This window comes from Vigna umbellata, chromosome 5 (assembly GCF_029865625.1).
Source record: "Vigna umbellata cultivar VRB3 chromosome 5, Vumbellata_1.0, whole genome shotgun sequence".
Classification (NCBI taxonomy): Eukaryota; Viridiplantae; Streptophyta; class Magnoliopsida; order Fabales; family Fabaceae; genus Vigna; species Vigna umbellata.
In genome coordinates, this window is record NC_142169.1 from 9,581,813 (window position 1) to 9,604,029 (window position 22,217).

The 22,217-nt window shown below is 35.1% G+C and overlaps 1 protein-coding gene and 1 pseudogene across 1 annotated transcript; both read left to right on the forward strand.

Annotated features, from left to right (window-relative positions):
- The first annotated feature begins 4,135 nt into the window (after nucleotides 1-4,135).
- Nucleotides 4,136-5,697, forward strand: LOC124844096 (tropinone reductase homolog). The gene is made up of 5 exons (XM_047320954.2): nucleotides 4,136-4,304; nucleotides 4,412-4,619; nucleotides 4,704-4,920; nucleotides 5,021-5,133; nucleotides 5,266-5,697. Exons 1-5 carry the CDS (start codon nucleotides 4,216-4,218, stop codon nucleotides 5,434-5,436), a joined length of 798 nt encoding a protein of 265 aa, XP_047176910.1. The 5' UTR covers nucleotides 4,136-4,215; the 3' UTR covers nucleotides 5,437-5,697.
- An 11,837-nt stretch (nucleotides 5,698-17,534) lies between these two features.
- On the forward strand, nucleotides 17,535-18,446 carry LOC124844087 (BAG family molecular chaperone regulator 1-like; annotated as a pseudogene).
- Nucleotides 18,447-22,217: the final 3,771 nt, after the last annotated feature.

Sequence of the window (22,217 nt, forward strand, 5' to 3'; positions counted from 1 at the left end):
ATGGTCTAACAAAAATGTATACTAAAGAACACTAATTTCTAAACAAAAACCCAAAATATCAAAACTACTTTATTTTTGAAACCCCTATTTTCTGAGATCTTACACTAGAAGTTTCTTAATGACCCATCAAGAAAAATATCCTCCATGTGACATCTGTAAAAAGACAAGTCTCATGGAAAAAGATTGTTTGCATCATGGAAAACCATAATGCTAGTACTGCAAGAAATTTGGTCACATAGAGAAGTATTATCGTAATAAAATAAGCATTAAGAAAAATTTGTGGAAGAACATAATTAGGAGCAACACTTATTCTATGACAATTAAGAATCTTCTTACAGAGAAGGAAGTTGGTACTTGGATAGTGGATGCATCAATCACATAAAGAAAGATCAAAGCATCTTCAAAGACATTAGTTAATGTCAAAGTTCAATTGGGAAACGACACCATAATGGACTTGAGGTAAAGGAACTATCATGGTGGAGATAAAGAAAGGTATAAAATTCACCAATGACTTTTTGTTAGTTCCCAATCTTAAATAGAATCTTTTAAGTATGGGTCCAATGATGGAGAATGGATGTTCTCTTCATTTTGAGAAAAATACATGAAAAATTTATGGTAGTAAAATGCTGGTTTAAACTCTCGGATGGTCCTCGTATTTGTTGAGGAATCTCAAGTGTGTCCTCTTGTTGAAAACGATCTCAATTGGGTTCTAAATTTTCAAAAATTGTAACAACTAAATCTTTTCCGTTAAGTGTTGACAAATGACGTCAAGATATGTTGAGCTATAATTTTTTTTAGAGGACGTGTCATTGTGTATTAAATTCACTAACTGATGTGTTTTATAATGATGATTTCCACATGCACAACAAGCAATAGCGATAGTGCAAGATACAAAAGCAATTGAGGTAGCCACTGAGATTCCTCTAACGGAACAAACAACCTATGAGGTTCCAAACCCAGGATCAACCATCGAACAAAGAATAAAATCACCCGCACAAAGGAGAAGCCCAAATCGAAGACACGAGAAGAAAGAGGCGTTGTGTCAGCGCTGATGACAGTTCCAGCATCTCCAAGTGGCACGAATCGGTTTCACTTTGTGTCACAACCAGGCAAAGGGGCTCGCGTTTCTGGATTTTTTCTTCGCAAAGCTCAAGATGCGACGATGGAGGCAGTGCGCGATTTGAGGTTGTATCCAAGTATAATACAATTCAGTGCTGCAAGTTGTGTCCAAGAAATTGTAGATGAGTTTGACATCCATATGAATTTTGAATTGGCAATTACTGGGATGAAATTAACATATGACCTTTTCCGTTTATCAATTCTATCTCAAATTATTCAGAGGAGAGTGGAAGATGAAGCAACAATTCCTCATATTTCTTCTGTCACATCAAAAGATTTCTCACCTCAATATGCTTCCGGAAATCCTCTTTCAGGATTTCAGAATTTTGGTTAATTAAACTCAATTAGTGATGCAAGTTGTTCAAAAAACACTCTTCCTATTCAAGTTCTAAGTCATCAGAACCAAATTTTGAAAAACTTAAGAGCTTTCCTATCGTTGGAGTGGCCAGATAATCGTGTTATGCTTTTGTCACGGTGTTGGTTTGGCATTGGTTCTCCTTTAGGTTTCAATATCACATGTCGATGAAGGTAAAGGTGTGGCGCGTGTCCGAACATGATCTTTTACATTTAACCGAGTAAAATTATCCTTCCTACTTCAATTTTTGCAGCACCTTCAAGGAAGATTCATATTTAGACTAGGTGGGATCACTTGATAAAATTAGCTCTGTTTCACCTTACTTATTGTCAATTTTAACTGTCCAAAATAAGCTCGCACTTCCCTGAGACTTGTTAACCATTCTAGCCCCAAAACAATGTCAGCCCTCCCAATTGGAACACTGAAAATTCTTATTGTATTTGCAACACTTGTAATTCCAAAATGAATCCTTGACACTTCCCTTGGCAACTCACATTGTGCCCATCTCCTACCTCCATGATAATGTTGGCCATGATGCCTATTTGTCCTCATGGTGGCGCGTCAATGGAGATGAAGACAAGACCAACGGTGGTTGACGACATCACAGATCAACACCGATGGGTTGAAATGGAGGAAGATTGGGCTCCCATGGGTGGGAGGAAGAACGTCAATGAAGGATGGGAGAGGGGTTCGAGAAATGTGGAGGTCCACGTAATAAAATCATTAACATCAGCATTTTTACTATGCAACACGTCAGCATTTGTTGACGCCGTCTGTCAACACTTAACGGAAAGGGCTTAATTGTAACGATTTTTCAAAATTTATGACCCAATTGAGACCATTTTCAATAAAAATAACTCACTTGAGATTCCTAAACAAATATGAGGACCATCAGAGGGTTTAAACCTAAAATGATAGGAATTTGCTAAGTAAAAATGGAGAAGGGAAATAGAAGTTTTCCTATAAGGCTCAAACCTGGAACTAATATTGCCATGAAGGTAAAAGTTAATGACTTATGGCTTTGGCATAAGAGATTTGGCCCTTCAACACACATGCCTTATATATATTAGAAAAACATGATAAGAGATCTTTCATACATGAAGGAGAATAATGAATCAAGTGAAGAATGTCTCCTCGGCAAACAACACCAATTACAATTCTCATTAGACAAAGCATGGAGAGCAACATATTTATTGGAGTTGATTCACACCAATGTTTGTGGACCGATGAGAATGCCTTCACATCACAACATGTATTTCATCATTTTCATTTATGACTTCTCTATAGTGACATAAGTCTATTTCTCAAAGAAAAAGTTAGAAGTCTTTGGAATATTCAAGAAATTTAAGGCTCTTTTCAAGAAGCAAAGTGAAAAATATGTAAAAGTATTTAAAAGTGATTGTAGAAAGAAGTACGCATCTCGCAAGTTTGAAAATTTCTATGAAGATGAAGGTATAGATTGGAAACTTATAGTCACATATACTCCACAACAAAATTATGTATCAAAGAGAAAGAATCAAATAGTCATGGAGATGACAAAATTAATGCTAAAAGAGAAAAGTATACATAACACTTTTTAGGCAATCTACATTGCAGTTTACATTCTAAAAAGATGTCCAACTAAGGCAGTCGAAGACAAGACTCCTATTGAAGTTTAGAGTAGAAGAAAGTCATCCACTAAACACCTACAAGTATTTGGACCTATCTACTACATATATGTTCTTGATCAAAGGAGGCACAAGCGTGAAGACAAGACTATACGAGGAATATTTTTGGAATATAGCATACAGTCAAAAGAATATTGAGTCTACAACAAAACAAAACTCATCATTAGTCGAGATATTAAGGTTGATGAAAATGCTTCTGGAAATTGGGAAAAAGAAAAAGTTGTTAAAAAACAACATTTTAGTTCTAGTGCAATAATCTTAAGAAGAGGCAGAAGATTCAGGTACACTTTCTCCACTTCACAACAACAACAAAAAGATTCTTCACCTGAATCAACTCCAAGACAAGTAAGATCTTTGGTATACGTATATGAAACTTGCAATGGCTTAACTGTTTTGAAAAAGCATCAAAGCAAGAAGTTTGGGTCAAGGCTTTAAAAGAAGAGATTAAAATGATTGAGAGAATAACACTTGGGAGCTCATAAATTGTTCTCATCGAAAAGACATCATTTGAGTGAAATGGATACATAAAATAAAGCTCAATCTTAATGGAACTATACAAAAGTACAAGGCAAGATTGATTACTAAAGGTTATTCACAACAACTGCAAGAATTGACTATAATGAGACATTTGCTCTAGTCGCACAACAGAAAACCAATTGAAAGTTATTTTTACGAAAGTGTTACCAAGACCAAGATTTGAACTATTGGACACAATGTTTGGAGTTGTCAAATTTGCATCAAAGAGGAGTAATAAATTGTAATACAAATTCTAGAAGAATATAAAAAATCTTAAAATAGAAGTATTAAAATGTAATACAAATTCTAAAACATTATAGAAAAGCCTATGATAAAAAGAAAAAAAAATCAAAAATATTCTACATAAGTCACTAATATTTTCTAAATAATGAGTATATACTCATGTACCTTACATTTAATCTAAGACAACATCTAACACAGGACACACAATTATAAAATATTTTACTTCCACGTTCTTCGGTCTCCACAATTTTCTTATCCTATGAAATTTCCTTTCACAACCGTTTTTCTTGCTAGGAGCTCATTGCAACCAAAATAATGGCTGAAACAAAGTTAAGCTTAAAAGACAAAAGATGGTCAACGCATGGGATGACTGCTCTAGTCACAGGAGGAACTCGAGGCCTTGGGTTTTGTTTCCTCTTACATCAACCATATATCTAATTAAATGGAGCATATTTGTGGCTTAATCTGCTTTCACTCACTCCATTAATTCCTTTTTTATTTTTCATTTCAGACATGCGATTGTTGAAGAATTGGCAGAACTTGGGGCAGCTGTTCATATGTGTGCTCGTAGCCAAGAAGACATTGATTCATGCTTGGAGCAGTGGAAAAGCAAGGGACTTAATGTGACAGGTTCAGTATGTGATTTGCTTTATCTTGACCAACGTAAAAGATTGATGGAAACTGTTGGCTCCACCTTCCAGGGAAAACTCAATATTCTTGTAAGATTCTATACTTAATCTGTTCCTCTTGTGAATGAAATGAAAAGTTACTATTACTCTTAATCTGTTCCTCTTATGTTTCAGGTGAACAATGCTGGCACATGCATATCAAAGAAAATACTAGATTACACTGCCGAAGATATGTCAACCGTGATGGGCACCAACTTTGAGTCCTGTTATCATTTGTGTCAACTTGCACACCCTTTTCTAAAGCAATCTGGCTACGGGAGTATAGTGTTTATTTCGTCCGTTTCAGCTGTAAAAGCTGTTCCCGTTCTTTCTGTTTATGCAGCTTCTAAAGGCATGTTTTCATTTTCTTCATTTTCCATAACTGGGATCTGAACCTATGCAATTTGAGAGTGAGACCATCTATCTGAGTATACATAATTCATTTTCCCCAGGAGCCATGAATCAATTCACCAGAAACTTAGCACTGGAATGGGCAAAAGATAATATCCGTGCTAATGCTGTGGCATCTGGACCTGTGATGACTGTTCTTTCGAAGTCTTTCATGGTATGTATGTGTTTTTTGTATTCAAGTTTCTTATTAAGAAGGAATATATAATCAAGGTTGATTAACAATTTGCGAAACATGTTTAACTATTTGACATGGCCTATGTTGAATCAACAATGATTGGTCCAACAGGATTCTTCGGATGAAGGATACAAGGTTGGTACTGAGGCAGCATCTCAAACATTTGTTGGTCGTATGGGTGAGCCTGAGGAGATATCAGCATTGGTAGCTTTTCTTTGCCTTCCGGCTGCATCATACATCACTGGACAGGTTATAGTTGCAGATGGGGGTTACACAGTCTAGTAATTGCTCCATCATTCATGTCTCAAATCGACTCATGGTTGATGTCTGTGTTTATGTATTAAACTGTCTCTTTCCATTTAACAAGGCAGAACAACTGTTAATTACCTTCTCCCATGTGTTATCTTTATTGTTGGTAATAGATGGAACAACACTTCCTCCTTCTAGTATTATCTGTCATGAATATTGTCAGCAAAAGGAGGAGAGATACTAGTAACTTCAACTTGATGATGCCAAAATATTGAGTAATTGTTAGTTACCTTCTCTCGAATGTTATCTTATTTGTTGTGAAATTGATTAATTTGAATCTATACAATTCTTTATTTGATTCTAAGACTCAGTCATTTTTTCCTTTTTATTAAGCTTTTCGAAAATCATTCACAAAAAAAACCTAAACTAGTTCATTTAAAGCATGTACGAGGTTCTCTTTTACAATTGATCATAATTAACCTTGACTAAGAGTATTTCAATGTGGACACTTTTGTGAGTACAAAACATTACTCTAGTTATATTTCCCTTTACATTAAATAAATATATATGAGTATACTATGCATTCTTGGTTCAGTTCACAAAATCACTTTTAGTTATATAGAACAAAAGCTTAAGAGAATACAAGGAAAATTCTGGCAACAGCATGGTAGTTTCCTGGCTCTTGCATTCTGTCTCTACTGACTTTTGTGAAAGCATTATTTGGATGGATCACGCTCTCGATATAGGGAATGATCTGAAGAACCGCTTTGCTCAACGTGATTTTGTCAGGATATCAACTCTACAACTAGAAGCCGCTACATTGTCCCAAGGCGAGCTTTCTGTTACAGAATTTTTCACGAAACTCAGAGTTCTCTGGGATGAGATAGATAGCTTCTGCCCAGATCCCATCTGTACTTGCAAGCCAAAATGTTCTTGTGCAGTTTCTTCAATTCTTTCCTAGCGAAAACATGAAGATCGTGCCATGCAGCTTTTACGAGGTTTAAATTATCACTATACTAATATACAATCTCATGTTCTTCTTCTTGACCCTATTCCTCCCATTTCAAAATTTGTTTCTCTTGTTATTCAACAAGAACGCCAAAAAATGATTGATCATATTACTGCATCTGTTAAAGCTACTTCTTTGTCTAATTTCTCTTCTTCAATGAATGCTTCTACTTCTGTCACTTGCACCTATTGCAATCGGGTCGGCCACCAAGAAAATACCTATTTTAAAAAACATGGTTTCCCTAGTCATGATAACTGGAGTGTCAAAACCACAAATAACAACACTCGTAAGGTCTGCACATATTGCCACAAAACTAGACATACCATAGATGTTTGCTTCAAGAAACACGGTTATCCTCCTGGCCACAAGTTTTTCAACAACAAACTCGGCCAAATTCACAATGCTATTTCATCTTCTTATGTTGATAGTCAACCGAACCCTCTTCTGCCGAACGACTTGGACCAAGAATTCCCTTCTGCCGAGACCGTTCAATTCATGCCTCAACAATATCAAGTTCTTGCTCAGTTGTTCAAACAATCTGAGTCCAACATTTCTAATGTGCACATTAACCAAGTTGGAACAGTTTCTACAAACACTTCTCCAGGTAATATTGTTTCGATTTTTCAAGTGCACTCTGGTAACATCTGGCTACTTGATTCTGGTGCCACTGATCACGTTTGTATTTCTTTAAAATCTTTTACTTCTTATCAAAAGATTACTCCCATTCCAAAAACTTTACCTAATGGCAAAATCATACATGCTCATTACAAGGGTATCGTTCGGTTAAACACTAAAATCAATCTTTCTAATGTGCTATATGTTCTTGATTTTTCATTCAATCTTATCTCTGTTTCAACAAAACTAAACTGTCAATTAATCTTTTCCCCTTTTGGCTGCATTGTGCAGGACACACAAACTCAAGAGAAGATTAGTTTGATTAGACATCACAATGGCTTATATCTCTTTGACTCATCTACTTGTACAAATAACATTAATTGTAGTCCTGTAATTTGTTCTGTTCAGCATCCAAATTTATGGCATGCTCGTCTTGGACACCTATCACATGCTAGGTTACAGTTTTTACAAACCAAACATGCTTACATAAAAAATGATGATACTCAAATTCCTTGTGATGCGTGCCATCAGGCCAAACAAAAGAAACTTCCTTATACTGCTAGCACATTTCATTCACTGAGTTCTTTTGATTTATTTCACATTGACATATGGGGACCCAGTACTGCTTCAATGAATGCTTTTAAATACTTGTTAACCATCATTGATGATTTCTCTCGTTATACTTGGATTGTACCTATGTTAAATAAATCTTCTATCAAAACCCACAAACTCAATTTCGTTTGCTATATAGAAAATCAATTCAATAAAAAGGTTAAAACTATATGCACTGACAATGGTGTTGAATTCATTATGCATGATCTTTTCTCAAGCAAATGTATTAATCATCAAACTACTTGTGTGGAAACCCCTGAACAGAATGGAGTGGTTGAACGTAAACATCAACACATCTTAAATATTACTCATGCATTACTTTTTCACTCACATCTGTCAATTGCTTTCTGGTGTTATGCAGCTCAACATGTTTGTGTTTTTGATAAATCAGATGCCTACACCTGTCCTACAACACCTCACGAACAACTTCATGGATCTCCTTGTGATCTCTCAATGTTACATGTTTTTGGCTGTCTTTGCTATGCCAACACCATTACTGCTCACAGAAATAAGTTTGATGATTGTGCTGTCCCTAGCATTTTCTTAGGTTTTAAACAACACACAAAAGGTTACCTATTTCTAAATCTAAAAAATCACAAGGTTGACATATCCCATAATGTTTTTTTTTTCATGAAAATGTTTTTCCCTATCATCATACTCATAAAACTGACAACTCTTTATCTTTACCCTTGCCAAATCATTACACAAATAATTATGGTGATCTTTTACCATTCAGTTGTCCTCATACTGACATTTTACCGCTCGGTTCTACCAATACTAATACTTTACCGATTCGGTCCTTACACTAATGATATTTTTCATAGCACATCGAAAGATATCACTCAAGTAGATGACACTGGTAGTGATACCTCCGCTAGTATAAGACGATCATCTAGATCTCGTAAGATCCCTGCTTATTTAAAATATTTTCAAACTAACAGCGTTGTTCGGTATCCCATTACAAATTACCTTAGATACAATCGGCTCTCTACTCATTTCAAGCATACTATTTTATCTATTTCGTCCAATGTTGAACCAACATGTTATTCTGCTGCTTCCAAACAACCCCAATGGGTTACTGCCATGCGTGCCGAGCTTGATGCCCTGTAGGCTAACAACACTCGAGAGCTAACTACTTTACCTCCTAACAAAATAGCTATTGGTTGTCGTTGGGTTCACAAAACCAAATACAATTCTGATGGATATGTGGAACGCTACAAAGCTCGTCTGGTCGCCAAAGGATATAACCAGATTGAAGGACTGGATTATTTAGATACCTTCACACCCGTCGCCAAACTCACTACTGTTCGGCTTCTTCTTGCCATAGTTGCATCTCAATGTTGGTCACTCAAACAATTGGATGTTAATAATGCTTTCTTACATGGTGATCTTCATGAAGATGTCTATATGAAAGTTCCTCCTGGTCTTACCACTTCAACCAAAAATCAGGTTTGTAAACTCCAACGCTCTTTATATGGTCTTAAACAGGCTGGCCGACAATGGTATGCTAACCCATTACTCGCATCATCCGGTGTAGGAGCTGACCCATGTTCATATCTAACCTGTGAAAGTCTCATAGAAAATTCTTCCTGTTCAAAAATTAAAAGCAATGTTAGGGAATGATAGAATAACATAAATGAAAAAATACTAATAGTAATAGTGTTATTTGCTTACATGAGTCTTCCGAGATCTTTCATCAACGAATTCATTAGTGCCCTTCTGAACATGAGTCTGTGCAAAGACCTCATCAACATGGACCGCTCATCCCAGAACTTATGCCTATAACATAATTTATAGTTACAAGTGTACATATGAAATAGAAAGTACATAACTTATATATGAAAGAAATAGAAAAGTAATGAAATTTTACCATACCAATGGCATGCTCGTGAATCGTGATCGACCCACCAGTATGCAGGGTACCACCCTTTTCAGAAGCTCTGTTCCTCTAGGCTTTGGCACACTTATTGCGAAACTCTACTGAATTCCAATGAGCTAGTAAAGAGTTCCAAATTTGCTCACCCAACCAATAAGGGCGCTCTCCTGCATTACGGGCATCCCTAAACATCTCTGATAGCCGATGAGATGCTTTCATGTGGAAATTTCTTTGTATTTGTGTTTCATGTTCAAGTTTCCACTGCACCTTCATCTGTAACATTAAACAGAACAAACATTGATTAATGAACATACTAAAATAAGAATGACAATTAGTTTAATGGATTGTTCACCTGAAAACGCTCCCAGAATGGCTTTTTGTCGTCATCAGGTATTGCTCCCCAAGTAGGCCATGGACTTAAAAACTGTTGCGTAATGGAACGTGTGATGGCCTGGGAAGCAACCCTGGATGGAATAAACCTGCGTAATAAAACTCATTTGAATTAATGCAATCCTTAAACATCAAAATGGTTAAACAAGGGATTAAAATCTTACCCTTTACCATACGGCTCAATCCATGGTCGATCATGCAGGGCCGGGTCAAGACCTTCACCATCACCAGTTGAATCTGCATCAACAGATGGTGTGGCAGTCTCAGAAGGCGGTATACAAGATGAGGAAGGAATAAAAGTAGAGTCAGGGGGAGGAGTGGGGGTAATAAGCATAGGGGGAGGAGTGGGGGTTATAATCACATGAGGAGGAAGAGGGTCTGCTGTAGGGGTAGGAGAAGGGTGTGTTGTAGGGGGATAAGGGTGTATTGCAGAGGTAGGAGTAGGGTGTACGCAGGGGTAGGAGGCTGTATTGTAAGGGTAGGAGGAGGCTCCACAGATGATGGACTAGGGGCAGCAGTGGTAGGTAGTTTAGTAGGCACCCTAAGTACATACTTTGGTGCCTGTTGTTGCCTCTTTTTAGGCCTTGCTACCCCCTTTCCTTTATCAGGATGTTCTGAACCTTGTCCTGTCATTACTGCATTGAAATGGTTACAAATAAAGCGAAACAATTGAAATGAATAAGGAAGGATCAATACAAATTAAAGTGAATGTAAAATAATTGCATAAAACTTTTAAGATGGTATTTTAGATAACTCTATTGAAATGATAGTTCAATTTGCTACAATAAATGTCCAACATTCAATCATCGTCATCATGATCTTCATCTTCTTCTTCTTCATCATCGTCATCATCATCATCATCTTCTTCTTCTTCTTCTTCTTCATCATCATCATCTTCTTCTTCTTCTTTTTCTTGTTCTTCTTCCTCTTGTTCTCCATCACCTTGTATTGCTGCTTCTAATTAATCTCCATCACCATCAGGGTCGACCAATGCGATTATACGTTCAACTTCAATAATTTCTTGTGGTTGTGACATTTGTTCAAGTTGGTAGGCAACATCTTCCTCAACCTCATTTGAGTCAATGCGACCTCTAGGTTTGGTTTGTATTGCTATGACCCAACCACACTTGTCAATATTGCAGAATGGTGGATATGGCACATAATAAACCTGTCTGACATTAGTTGGTAGAATGAAAGGATTAAACGGTCCATATCTTAATCTTTGGTTGAGTTCGACAATATTAAAGCATGGATCCACTCTAGTACCAGCTCTAGAAGGATCAAACCATTCACAATAAAAACGTACTACTTTGTTTCGAGAAGTAGTGTTGTTGTACACTAACTCATATATTTTATGAATGATGCCGTAGAAATCATCATAGGAACCTTTTGTAAGGCCCTTTACGTACACACCCTAATTTGTTGTTTTCTTTCCTTTAGACCACTCAGGTGTATGGAATTTGTAACCATTGGTGAAGTAAGTGTGTCATTCTTTCACACATCTCATTGACCAATTGGATAGATGTCTTAACTCTTGAACTATGGGAGTTAATTCCTGATTAAAAACCTACAAACATACCAACAAAATTTCAAAGCAAGAGTCAAATTAACCTTGCTCAAAACATGGGAAAAAGTACGGACCTGATTTCTGAACCATTGAGGAAACTCTGAGTGTATTCTAGCAGAAGCATTTTCTTCTACGACTTACTCAGCCACAAGAAATGAGATGGTACGAATGAAATGAATTAGTGTATAACAATTTCAGCATTGCAAAGGTAAGATATGGATGATGACATACTCAAGGTACGACTTAACTTCACTACAATTGATTAAGACATGGACATGAGCAGAGTTGAATTTAACATCAGTTAACCAATGAGTAAATTCTTTTCCTGCATGACGGCCTGATTGTCGAAAAACTGACAATTTACCTTGACATGGTTCGGCTTGCCATTGCATTTTATTTCTAACATTAGTAAGGGACAACATGAAGTTTTTGAAATAATGTGAACAAAAATACGTTGTCTCTCTGTGCAAGTAAGCTGCACAAATTGATCATTCTACTCTAACTTTATTTTTAACTGAACGTTTGGATTCTCCCATAAACCTTTCAAAGGGATACATCCATCTGTATTGCATCGGTCCCCCAAGCCAAGCTTCATAAGCAAGATGAATTGGAAGATGCTCCATTGAATAAAAGAATGCAGGTAGGAATATTCTTTCTAATTTGCATAGAATAATTTGAATATTTTCTTTCATCTTTCTTAGGGAATTTTCCTTTAGTGTCGTGCAGCACAAATCTTTAAAGAAGTTACTGATTTCTATCAATGGATTTAACACGTGCATTGGCAAACAACTGAACGCAAGAGGGATGAAAGTCTCCATAAATACATGAAATCATGACTCTTCAATCCTTGAATAGTAACGTTCTGAACATTGGCACATCTGGACAAGTTAGAAGAATATCTATCTGGCATTTTAAGCTCCTTGATCCATCCACAAACTATTCTTGCCTCGTCTTTTTACATGCTGTAATTTGCTTTTGGTTTGAACAATCGGTCGTTAGCTTGCGCCTTCAACTCTAAGTCTTTTCGCCGACAATACAAATGTAAATCTTTTCTTGCTTTGTCATTATCTTTTGTCTTCCCTTTAACATTCATAACTGTGTTGAAGACATTATCAAAGAAATTTTTTTCTATGTGCATGACATCTAGGTTATGTCTTAGCAAGTTGTCTTTCCAATAAGGAAGATCCCAAAATATGCTTCTTTTAGTCCAATTATGTCACTCCCAAACCCTTCTATCCTATTCTGACCACATTCAGTGACTTTTGACAAGTCTTTCACTCTTCTCCAAACATGTGATCCAGTCAACTTTGGCGGGGGCATATATGTTTCGACTTGCCCTTTGCGAAATGCCTTTTTGTTTCTTTTAAAGGGGTGATCAATGGCCAAGAAACATCGATGGCAATCAAACCAACTACTTTTCCGACCATAACTCAATTGGAAGGACTTTGTATGCTCCATGCAATGTGGACAAGCTAATCGACCATGCGTGCTCCAACCAGATAACATCACATAGGCTGGGAAGTCGTTAATAGTCCACATCAAAGCTACCCTCATAATGAAATTTTGCTTCCTTGAAACATCATACGTCCAAATACCATTCCATAGCTTCTTCAAATCATCAATCAAAGGTTCCACATATACATCAATCGTTGATTTGGGATTAGATGGACCTGGTATTATACACGTTAAAAACATGTAAGGCTTTGTCATACACATCTCAGGTGGTAGATTGTATGGGGTAACTATCACCGGCCAACATGAATATGGTGATGCAGACGCCTGAATGTACGGCGTAAACCCATCAGAGCATAGACCAAGTCTCACATTACGCGGTTCACTAGCAAAGGATGGATGTTTACGATTGAAGTGCTTCCAAGCTTCACCATCAGAATGATGACGCAAAAATCCTTCAGTTTTGTTACCATCATGCCATGTCATGTGTTCTGATGTTTGCATTGAAGTAAACATTCTTTGTAATCTTGGAATTATAGGCAAGTAGAACATGGGCTTTATGGGAATTGGTTTTTTTTGCCTCCATCCAGCATGCATCGTATGATATCGAGGTGCGCCACAAAACTTGCATTCAACCAACAATGCATCATTTTTGCCACTGTCATTGTCATAGAATAACATACATCCATTAACACAACAATCAATCTTCTTGGCTTCCAATCCAAGCTTGAAACACATCTTTTGGCTTGATAATAATTCTTCGGCATAGAATTGTTTGGCGGTGTCAGATCTAACATCAATTTTGTAAAGAAGTCCAATGTTTGATTGGGAACGTTCCAATTAGATTTACCAGCCATTAGTCTAATGCATACTGACAATTTAGACTCAGATGAACCTTCAAATACAGGTTGATTTGCCTTTGTCAATAAATTGTAAAACCTCTGAGTGGTTTCATTTGGAGACTCTTCATCATGACTATCGTTTGCTTCTTGTTCAGCATGTCGACGAAGAACATTGTCGACGATCTCTTGCATATAGGCAAATTGATCTATCTCAGATGTATGTATAATATTATTCGAACCTGATGCAAGCCGTTTTTCAGCTACAGTGGAGGTGGAAGGAATTTCTTCACCGTGAAATGTCCAAACCGTGTAATTAGGCATGAACCCTTTTTGGTATAGGTGAACTTTGACGTCTTCATCTTTCAAAATCCTTGTACATTCGCACTTAATGCATGGGCATTGAATCCCTCCATCAAGAGCATAATATTGATATCGTCGAGCCATCTCCACAAACTCTTCAACTCCGATGACAAAAGATTCCTTCAAACCTCTCCTTCCGCTATAACAACGGTTGTACATCCATCCACGGTGGTTGGGAAAATGGGCCATGTTCTGTGACAAGCCAAACAAAGGCAAACTTAGCCAAAACAACAACACTCCATGTGACATAAGTAATAAAGCTATTACTATTCAAGTCGAACATGGATGGCAATTTGAACACTACTATCATAAGCATACAATATGTATATGCAAAGACAAGTCCTTAGTATTGAAATGCCTTAGACATCCTAAGGGGATGTGTATTAAAGTTGGGGGAGACAACTTATTATTACTGAAGTTCTCTTTTACATAGTACTTCCACATATTTTGTAGGTTCTAAGTGTTTATAATATTTTCACCATTCTCATTTGATTGAGAATGTGTGTAGTACCATAGGATTTTAAATGACTACTTAACTTAATCAAGTTGTAGCCTAATAAATGAAAGACAATATACATCACCATACAATATAGACATCAGTATAATTTAGGCAATCAAATATCTATAAAAACATGAATATATAATACATATTAACATAATTTAGGCAATCAAATAGCTATAAAAGTATCTAGTGACAAACCAAATTTAGTGAAGAACCAGCTACACAATCACAATCAACAGACCAATCCCTGGTGGGCTGCAGGTTTGATAACAAATTTCTACAAGAAAATAAAATTGCAAGATGTTCAGCCATTTACCAAATGCCAAACAGATTCAGAAATGGAAAAATTGAACTAATGCAATCAGTAGAAAATTGGTGGTTTGAGATTCAAAATCACACAACAGCAGTTATAGATCAAAACAAAACACTTCAGGAACTTTGTTTGATGAAAACAAACGTGTTAAAACTCAAATTTAAGCCAACCAAACTGCTACTAAAAATAACCTGTCTACTTCCCAAAATTGACTCAAAATTGGTGGTTTTGGAAGTGATTTTGTGCCTAAGCCATTATGACACTTTGGTAATTATTTCAATAGTTTTAATGAATCAAAATACACTTTTTTGAACTCTAATTAGGCACAAAATCAAACTGCAACTCAGATTCACTTTGCAAGTTCCGAATATGACTCAAATATGATGGTTTGACATACTAAATTGCATACAGATCATTCTAACTTCATATAAATGGTTCTAACAACTTTAATACAGTTATTTGGACTTGTTTAAAAATCTAAACATGACAGAATCACAGCAGAACGAAAAATGACATTTAATGACTCAATTATGCCAAATTTTTATGAACCAAACATTAGGTATTTGAGGTTTATGGAATTCTTTGCTTTTGAATAGTTTCCTAGGTCCATTTCACTACTCTACACATGTTAGGATGTTCACATTAGTTAAAATAAGTGTACATTAGGTCTGGGTGCAAATTCTCACCCTTATAAGCACACTTTTTAGGTTCCAACTACTCAAATTTTGAGTTGTACCAAATTCTTTGCTTTTGAATAGTTTCCTAGGTCCATTTCACTACTCTAGACATGTTAGGATGTTCACACTAGTTAAAATAAGTGTACATTAGGTCTGGGTGCAAATTCTCACCCTTATAAGCACACTTTTTAGGTTCCAACTACTCAAATTTTGAGTTGTACCTAATTCTTTGCTTTTGAATAGTTTCCTAGGTCCATTTCACTACTCTAGACTTGTTAGGATGTTCACATTAGTTAAAATAAGTGTACATTAGCTCTGGTTGCAAATTCTCACCTTTTAAGCACACTTTTTAGGTTCCAAGTACTCAAATTTTGAGTTCTGCCTAATTATTTGCTTTTAAATAGTTTCCTAGGTCCATTTCACTACTCTAGACATGTTAGGATGTTAGTACTTTAATAGACTTTGCATTCTTTGCACTTTTTGTGTATTCTAGGTACTACTTTTAGGTTCTAAGTTGTCATATTATGAGTTTTAGGTATTTTTTGTAGTGTGAGTTCTTAATTAGCTAGGTTTTACCATTCTAAACTTGTTAGGATAGTTTCTTTCTTGTTTATTTTCCTAGTTTAGTGCAATTTGAAATTGTAGTACACCTTTTTTTAGGTTTGAGTAGTGATTTTTAGCTACTTCATCTACTTTTTTAGGTTACAACTAGGCAAACTTTGAGATTTAGCTACTTCATCTATTTTGACATGTTTCTTAGCTTCCTTTAACAACTTCAAACTTGTTAGATGTGTAGAATACACACTCTTAGGTTACTTTAGAACAATTCCCATTCTCACCTATTTAGTACACTTTTTAGGTTTAAGTAGCCAAATTTTGAGAATTAGGTTGTTTTTGTAGTGTGAGTTTCTAATTAGCTATGTTTTACCATTCTAGACTTGTTAGGACAGCTTCTTATAAGTTTCTTAGGCTAGTTTAGTGCAGTTTGCAAATTGTAACCAGTCTAGTGCATATTTAGTAGTCATTTTGAAGAAGAAAAAGTTGTATTGGGTGTCAATTTTCGTGCACAAGTGATTTTGTGCTATTTGGCAGTTTAAACAAGTCCTAATTGTTGTTTTAAACTTGTTAGAACATTCAAATTGAAGCCAGATTCATCTATGTGCAAAATAGCTTATTCAAACCTCATTTTTTAGTGAAATTGGGAACTAAAAGGGTGAATCTGCTATACAGTTTGGTTTTGAACCCAATTAGAGTTCAAACAAGTTTAAATTGATGAATTGAAGTTGCTAAAAGTATTATCAAAGACTCATAATCACTTATGCATGAATTCACTTTTAAAACCACCAATCTTGGGTCAATTTTTTGGTGAAGAGTTGAAAAATTTAAGTGTTGTTTTGATGAAGTTGGTATAAAATTCCATTTTGCTTGGAGCAAAACATGTTTCAGTTTTTCTTGCTTTCTTCATCTATTGTAGACCTTTCTTAGAATCCATTTGAGTGCCTACTTCTATTCTACACCTATTTGTATTGGTTTTAAGCTTGTTGGCATGTTAAAATTGACCAATTCAAGTCAGATTTTGGTGTTGTCCAGTTACCATTTCTGGTGCAGTTTTTTATCTGCTTTGGTGCTAATTTATGTGTGAAATTGTGGTGTTCTGAAGACTTTGAGATGCAGTCCAGTTTTAGAAACCTTTTCCAACTAAGGTGGCATCTTAGGAAGTGAAGAAGGAGCAGAATTTGTCAATTCAAAGGGGCTGTCCAGCAAGGAAAATTGTGAAAATTGGCAACTCCTATAGCCAAATTTTGAGTTCTAGGTTGTTTTTGTAGTTAGGTTTGTTCATTAGATTTTGTTCCATTAATTTAATAATCCAGAATTGAATTTGGGAAAACAAAATAATCAAACAGTAGCTGGAAAGGGATTCAAAGGTCTTTCTTCACATGGTTGGGGTGAAGGACAAATCCAAGATAGTGCTAGTTGAAGACCCTATTAGTCAAAAGAAGAGGTTGTTAGAGAGAAGGAAGAATGCTAAGATGGAGAAAGCTGCAAAATCAATCTAAGAAATCAGCTTGGAAGTAGATAGACTTGGAGGAAGGGTATGTGTTGGTGTTGCTAATGATCAGTGATTGGATTTGGTTAGGTATCAGCATTTGAGTGAATTATCAACAAAGGTAGAAGTTTTGCAGAAACAGATGTGCTTAATCTGATTGAGTTATTGATGAATCAATTGCTTAAACTAGATGGTATAATGGTTGAAGGGGATGTGAAATTAAAGAGGAAAATTCAGGTAATGCCAGATACTGAGATGCATTTTACTGATTTTTGTTTATCAGTGTATCTCAAATTACATTTGTTTAAGCACTTCTAGTTCTAATGTTAGTGAAACATTCATTTTGAAGGTAAAAAGAGTTCAAAAGTATGTTGAAACTCTAGATTTGCTGAAGATTAAGAATTCCTTGCTTGGTAGCAATGGGCATCATGCACCAGTGCAACATCAACAGAAGAATTCAAATGGCCAAAAACTGGGACCAGATTTAGAGCAACAAGAAAAGCACTCAAATGGACATAACAGATTACCCTTAGCACCAATTCAGGAACAACAACTACAAAAACAACCAAGGAACTCAAATGAAAATTTCCTAGAACTTTACCATGAAGAACAACATCAACCCTCAAGGAATTCCACCTTAGGAGTTGTAGTTACCACAAATTGGGAATTGTTTGATTTTGACCCACCATTAATCCCTGTTCAATCCACATCCTCTCCCCCACCACCCCCAATGTCCAATAGTTCAGGTCTTCCCAAGTTCAATTGGGAACTCTTTAACTAACTACCATACCATGTGCTCTCACTTGTGTGGATGTGATTTGGGTTTGTCTTTCACTTTGAGTGTCATCTGTTTTACATTTTTTTTTGTTTTTAGATTTGTTTGCAACCCTTTATGATCTATCACTTATACTTCAAAAATAAAGGGGTTGCTATCATAGTGATCATCATAGAAAAAGTTACATTTATGTGATTTTGGTGTCCACTGAATTCACTTACCAAATAGATGACCCTATTTTTGATGGATAGCTACAATATTATTATAAGCACTTGTAAACTATGTTATTGGAAGCAAGCATTATGATTTAACCTTAAGGGCAGGTATGTTTGAGTGTCTAAAATCCCATTTAAACAATGGTTTTGCTTTGTTTTCATTACCATTTATTGCATAGGTTTGGTTGTATTTCTTGGTGAAGCATCATTCAACCATTGGTTGATGACACTTTAACAGTTTCTCAGTATCTTAGGTTCTTGTGGGTGCTACAAGTGACAAAAAGACTCATAGAAAAGGGTTTTACTAGTTCAGCCAATGATAGTAAGCCAAGTGCAAAAAGTGTTTTGGAAGCAGAGAAGATGAAATCATAACTATGGATTAGATATCAGCAATGACCCGGGAATGCTGTGACAGATGAAATCTGATAAGTTTTTTTTTTCACTTTCAGACCTACGTCTACAAGAGTCACTAAAGTTTCTAAGAACATCATATGAGCAATATATACACCAATGCCTAAGGTAGTCACAACACAAACCACAATGCAGTTACACCAATGCCTAATTCATTACTTTTGTTAATCTTTGTTTCAGTGAATTTCAAGTTCAGAGCACACCTCTTTCATTTGGAATGGAAGTGAATTAGGGGTTTTCATTATACATTTGCACACAGTTCATTCACACAGTTCATTCACAAGTTCAGAGCACACCTCTTACCTCATCACAAACCCCCTACATTGGCCTCGCCCTGCGACAGTGGAAGCCCTGGTCATGCCGCCACAACACCGTTGTCACGCCACCACAGCACCGTCGCCACACCGCCATAGCACCGTCGCCACACCGCCACAGCACCGCCATAGAACCCTCAAATCGGCACAAACGACCAACCACCATAACCCACAAAGCAGCGTCATCGAACCTAGCACCCAACCCCCAAACCGCCGTCAATGAACCAACCAAGCAACGGAGACGAGAGCACCACAAGATTGTGGAGACGACAACAAAACCGTTAATTCACGGCACGAGCACAATGGGGAAGGAAAGGGAAGGAGAGCTGGAGACGAGGGCAATGGGGAGGGAAATTGGGGAAATTCTGAGTATATGGGAATGAATACCTAATTCGAGAACTTAAACTATTGCAAACATTACCGAAGACCAAAGATCGTCGGTACATTATGTCACCAGCTCATGACCGTCGGTAAATAAATTAATGAGAGATGTCAAGAAAGCCTTCGGTAAATGACCCTTACCGAAGGAATGGAGATTGTCAATAATATGCCTTCGGTAATCAGCACATTTCCCGTATTGCTTTTAGCTTTTTCTTTTCATTCTGTATTGAAAATCTATGAATTCTAAAAAGGGAATATATGGAATGAGCACTCCATATACTCAAGTCTAACTTCACATTAGTTTGGATTTATAAATAAAATTATCTAAAGTCATATAGAACACTTTAAAGAACACTTTAAAAGCTTAACTTATCTATTACATGTAAATACCATTTAAGTCGTATGTAGTGCATTGCTCATTTTGAATGACTTTGCTTCTATTTACAGATGCCTTGAAAAGTATAATTGTAAGTTGAATTCTTTTTATGTCCTTTTTGTTAGTGTTTATGACAATATCTCTGACTTTACATTTACGACTTCTGTTGTTACATGCCTTTTAAACATCATAAACAAGAACTTTTTAATTTTTTGTTATTAAAATGTATGACCTTAGACTATGTAATCCCTATGTATCTATTTAAAAAAGTTGTTATGATATATATAACATGCACTAAATTATATATATATATATATATATATATATATATATATATATATATATATATATATATATATTAACTCATGTTCCTATTTGATTTTCATGTTTAATGCTTGAGGTGGATGTTCACATGCTTTATTTGTGATTCTTCAGATATTGATATATCTTTAGAATCTAGAGTTAAAATTGAATGGCTTGTATTTAGGAAAAGAGCTTGGTTTATTAGTAATCTTATATTTTGACATTAATTCATGATTTCACATACTTAATTGATATATTTGTGAATGCATGAGAATGAAGTGAATGAAATCTAATCTTTAACAATTATAAATAATCTATGTTAAATTTCTTGTTACACACTAATTGTTTGATAAAAATACAAAAAGAATTTTTATTGTGTTTTTGTGAACTTTATGGTTTAATTGAATTATTGAATGCAATCATCGAGTGTTGCACAAATTCCTTAACAAAGAAATATATTGATCACTTGTTAGATGGGACCGATACAACATGTCAGTTTTCATTACTAATATGAAAAAAAGAAGAAACTATTATAAACTTGAATAATATAATTAATCTGTTATTATAATTAATTAAATCTATTCGGTGAATGGGAGAAGAATAGGAGAAGAATAGGAGATGTAAATAGTTATTTGTCATTAGAAGATGTCCAATTTTAAAACATTTGTATAATAAGGAATTAAAAGGTTTACAATGTTTCAAAAAAAATAATTATATGTATAAGTTTGCAGTTTTTATCAAAAGAATTATATGAAGGTTTGCAATTCTTAAAGAAAAATTACATGCAATTTTGTTAAGTATATATAGAAGTAGACCTAGAGGTCCGAACCCCGTTAACTTTATGACATTTTTATTTAAATTAAATTTTGTGTTTGTAGATATGTTTCTGCTTATAGAAATTATTTTCATACATGATTATGAACAAATAATGATCGAGGAACCCTGTTATTTGAAACGTACACTTAACTTTTAAATATGTAGTTCCAAGATAAATTTCATAGCTTTTAAGAAATTAAAATACAATAATTTCCAACTTTTTTTTAAAATATTTTATTTAAATAAATTAATATAAGTTTATTAAATTTTAGATATGTCAATATTGAATAAAGTTGTTCCTTTTTTTTAGTTGCAATACTTTTAAAAGTGATGCAATTAGTAAATCCTTTTTGTAATGCTCATCACACTTATATTTATATAATGTTAATAATAATTATTTTGATTAACATTAAATAAGGTTTTTTTTTTTTTTGTAAGTAAGTATTATTTCCTTTATTTTTAATTGATATTAACTGATAAAAGTAGTATTTTTTGTTAGCATTACACACTAGACAATATCATTAGATAAGCCTTATAGTAATTATGAATTCTTGATTTCGGGTGAGATTGATAAAGAATATTAAACTCGTTGTAATAATTTTGAAAGGTTTAACTGGTGCCTTTTAGAGATGGTTAAACTCGTAATACATAGAGAGGTTGATATTTATTGTAATCTGGAAAGAATGATTTTCGTCTTGTTGATAAGTGATTTCTAAAACAGATTATTTAAGAAATTGAACGTAATATCATGTGGAGGTATATTAGTATAAATCTTTCTGGTTTTCTTCTCTATCTTACTCTTTATCTTATTTTATTTCTATGTATGTTTGTTCAAAATGATTATAAAATATCTATAGGCTCTATTCTTCTGTATCAAGAATCCGTACTGTTTTCTATCTTCAAAGAAAAAAGATAAAGTCGTAGATCTAGAAAGAGAAAACAAAAAATGTTAAAAAAATGT

Coding starts and splice junctions, on each gene's coding strand:
- LOC124844096 (XM_047320954.2), top strand. CDS start 4,216: ATGGCTGAAACAAAGTTAAGCTTAAAAGACAAAAGATGGTCAACGCAT. Junction 4,305..4,411: donor GGAGGAACTCGAGGCCTTGG/GTTTTGTTTCCT, acceptor TTTTCATTTCAG/ACATGCGATTGTTGAAGAAT. Junction 4,921..5,020: donor TGTTTATGCAGCTTCTAAAG/GCATGTTTTCAT, acceptor CATTTTCCCCAG/GAGCCATGAATCAATTCACC.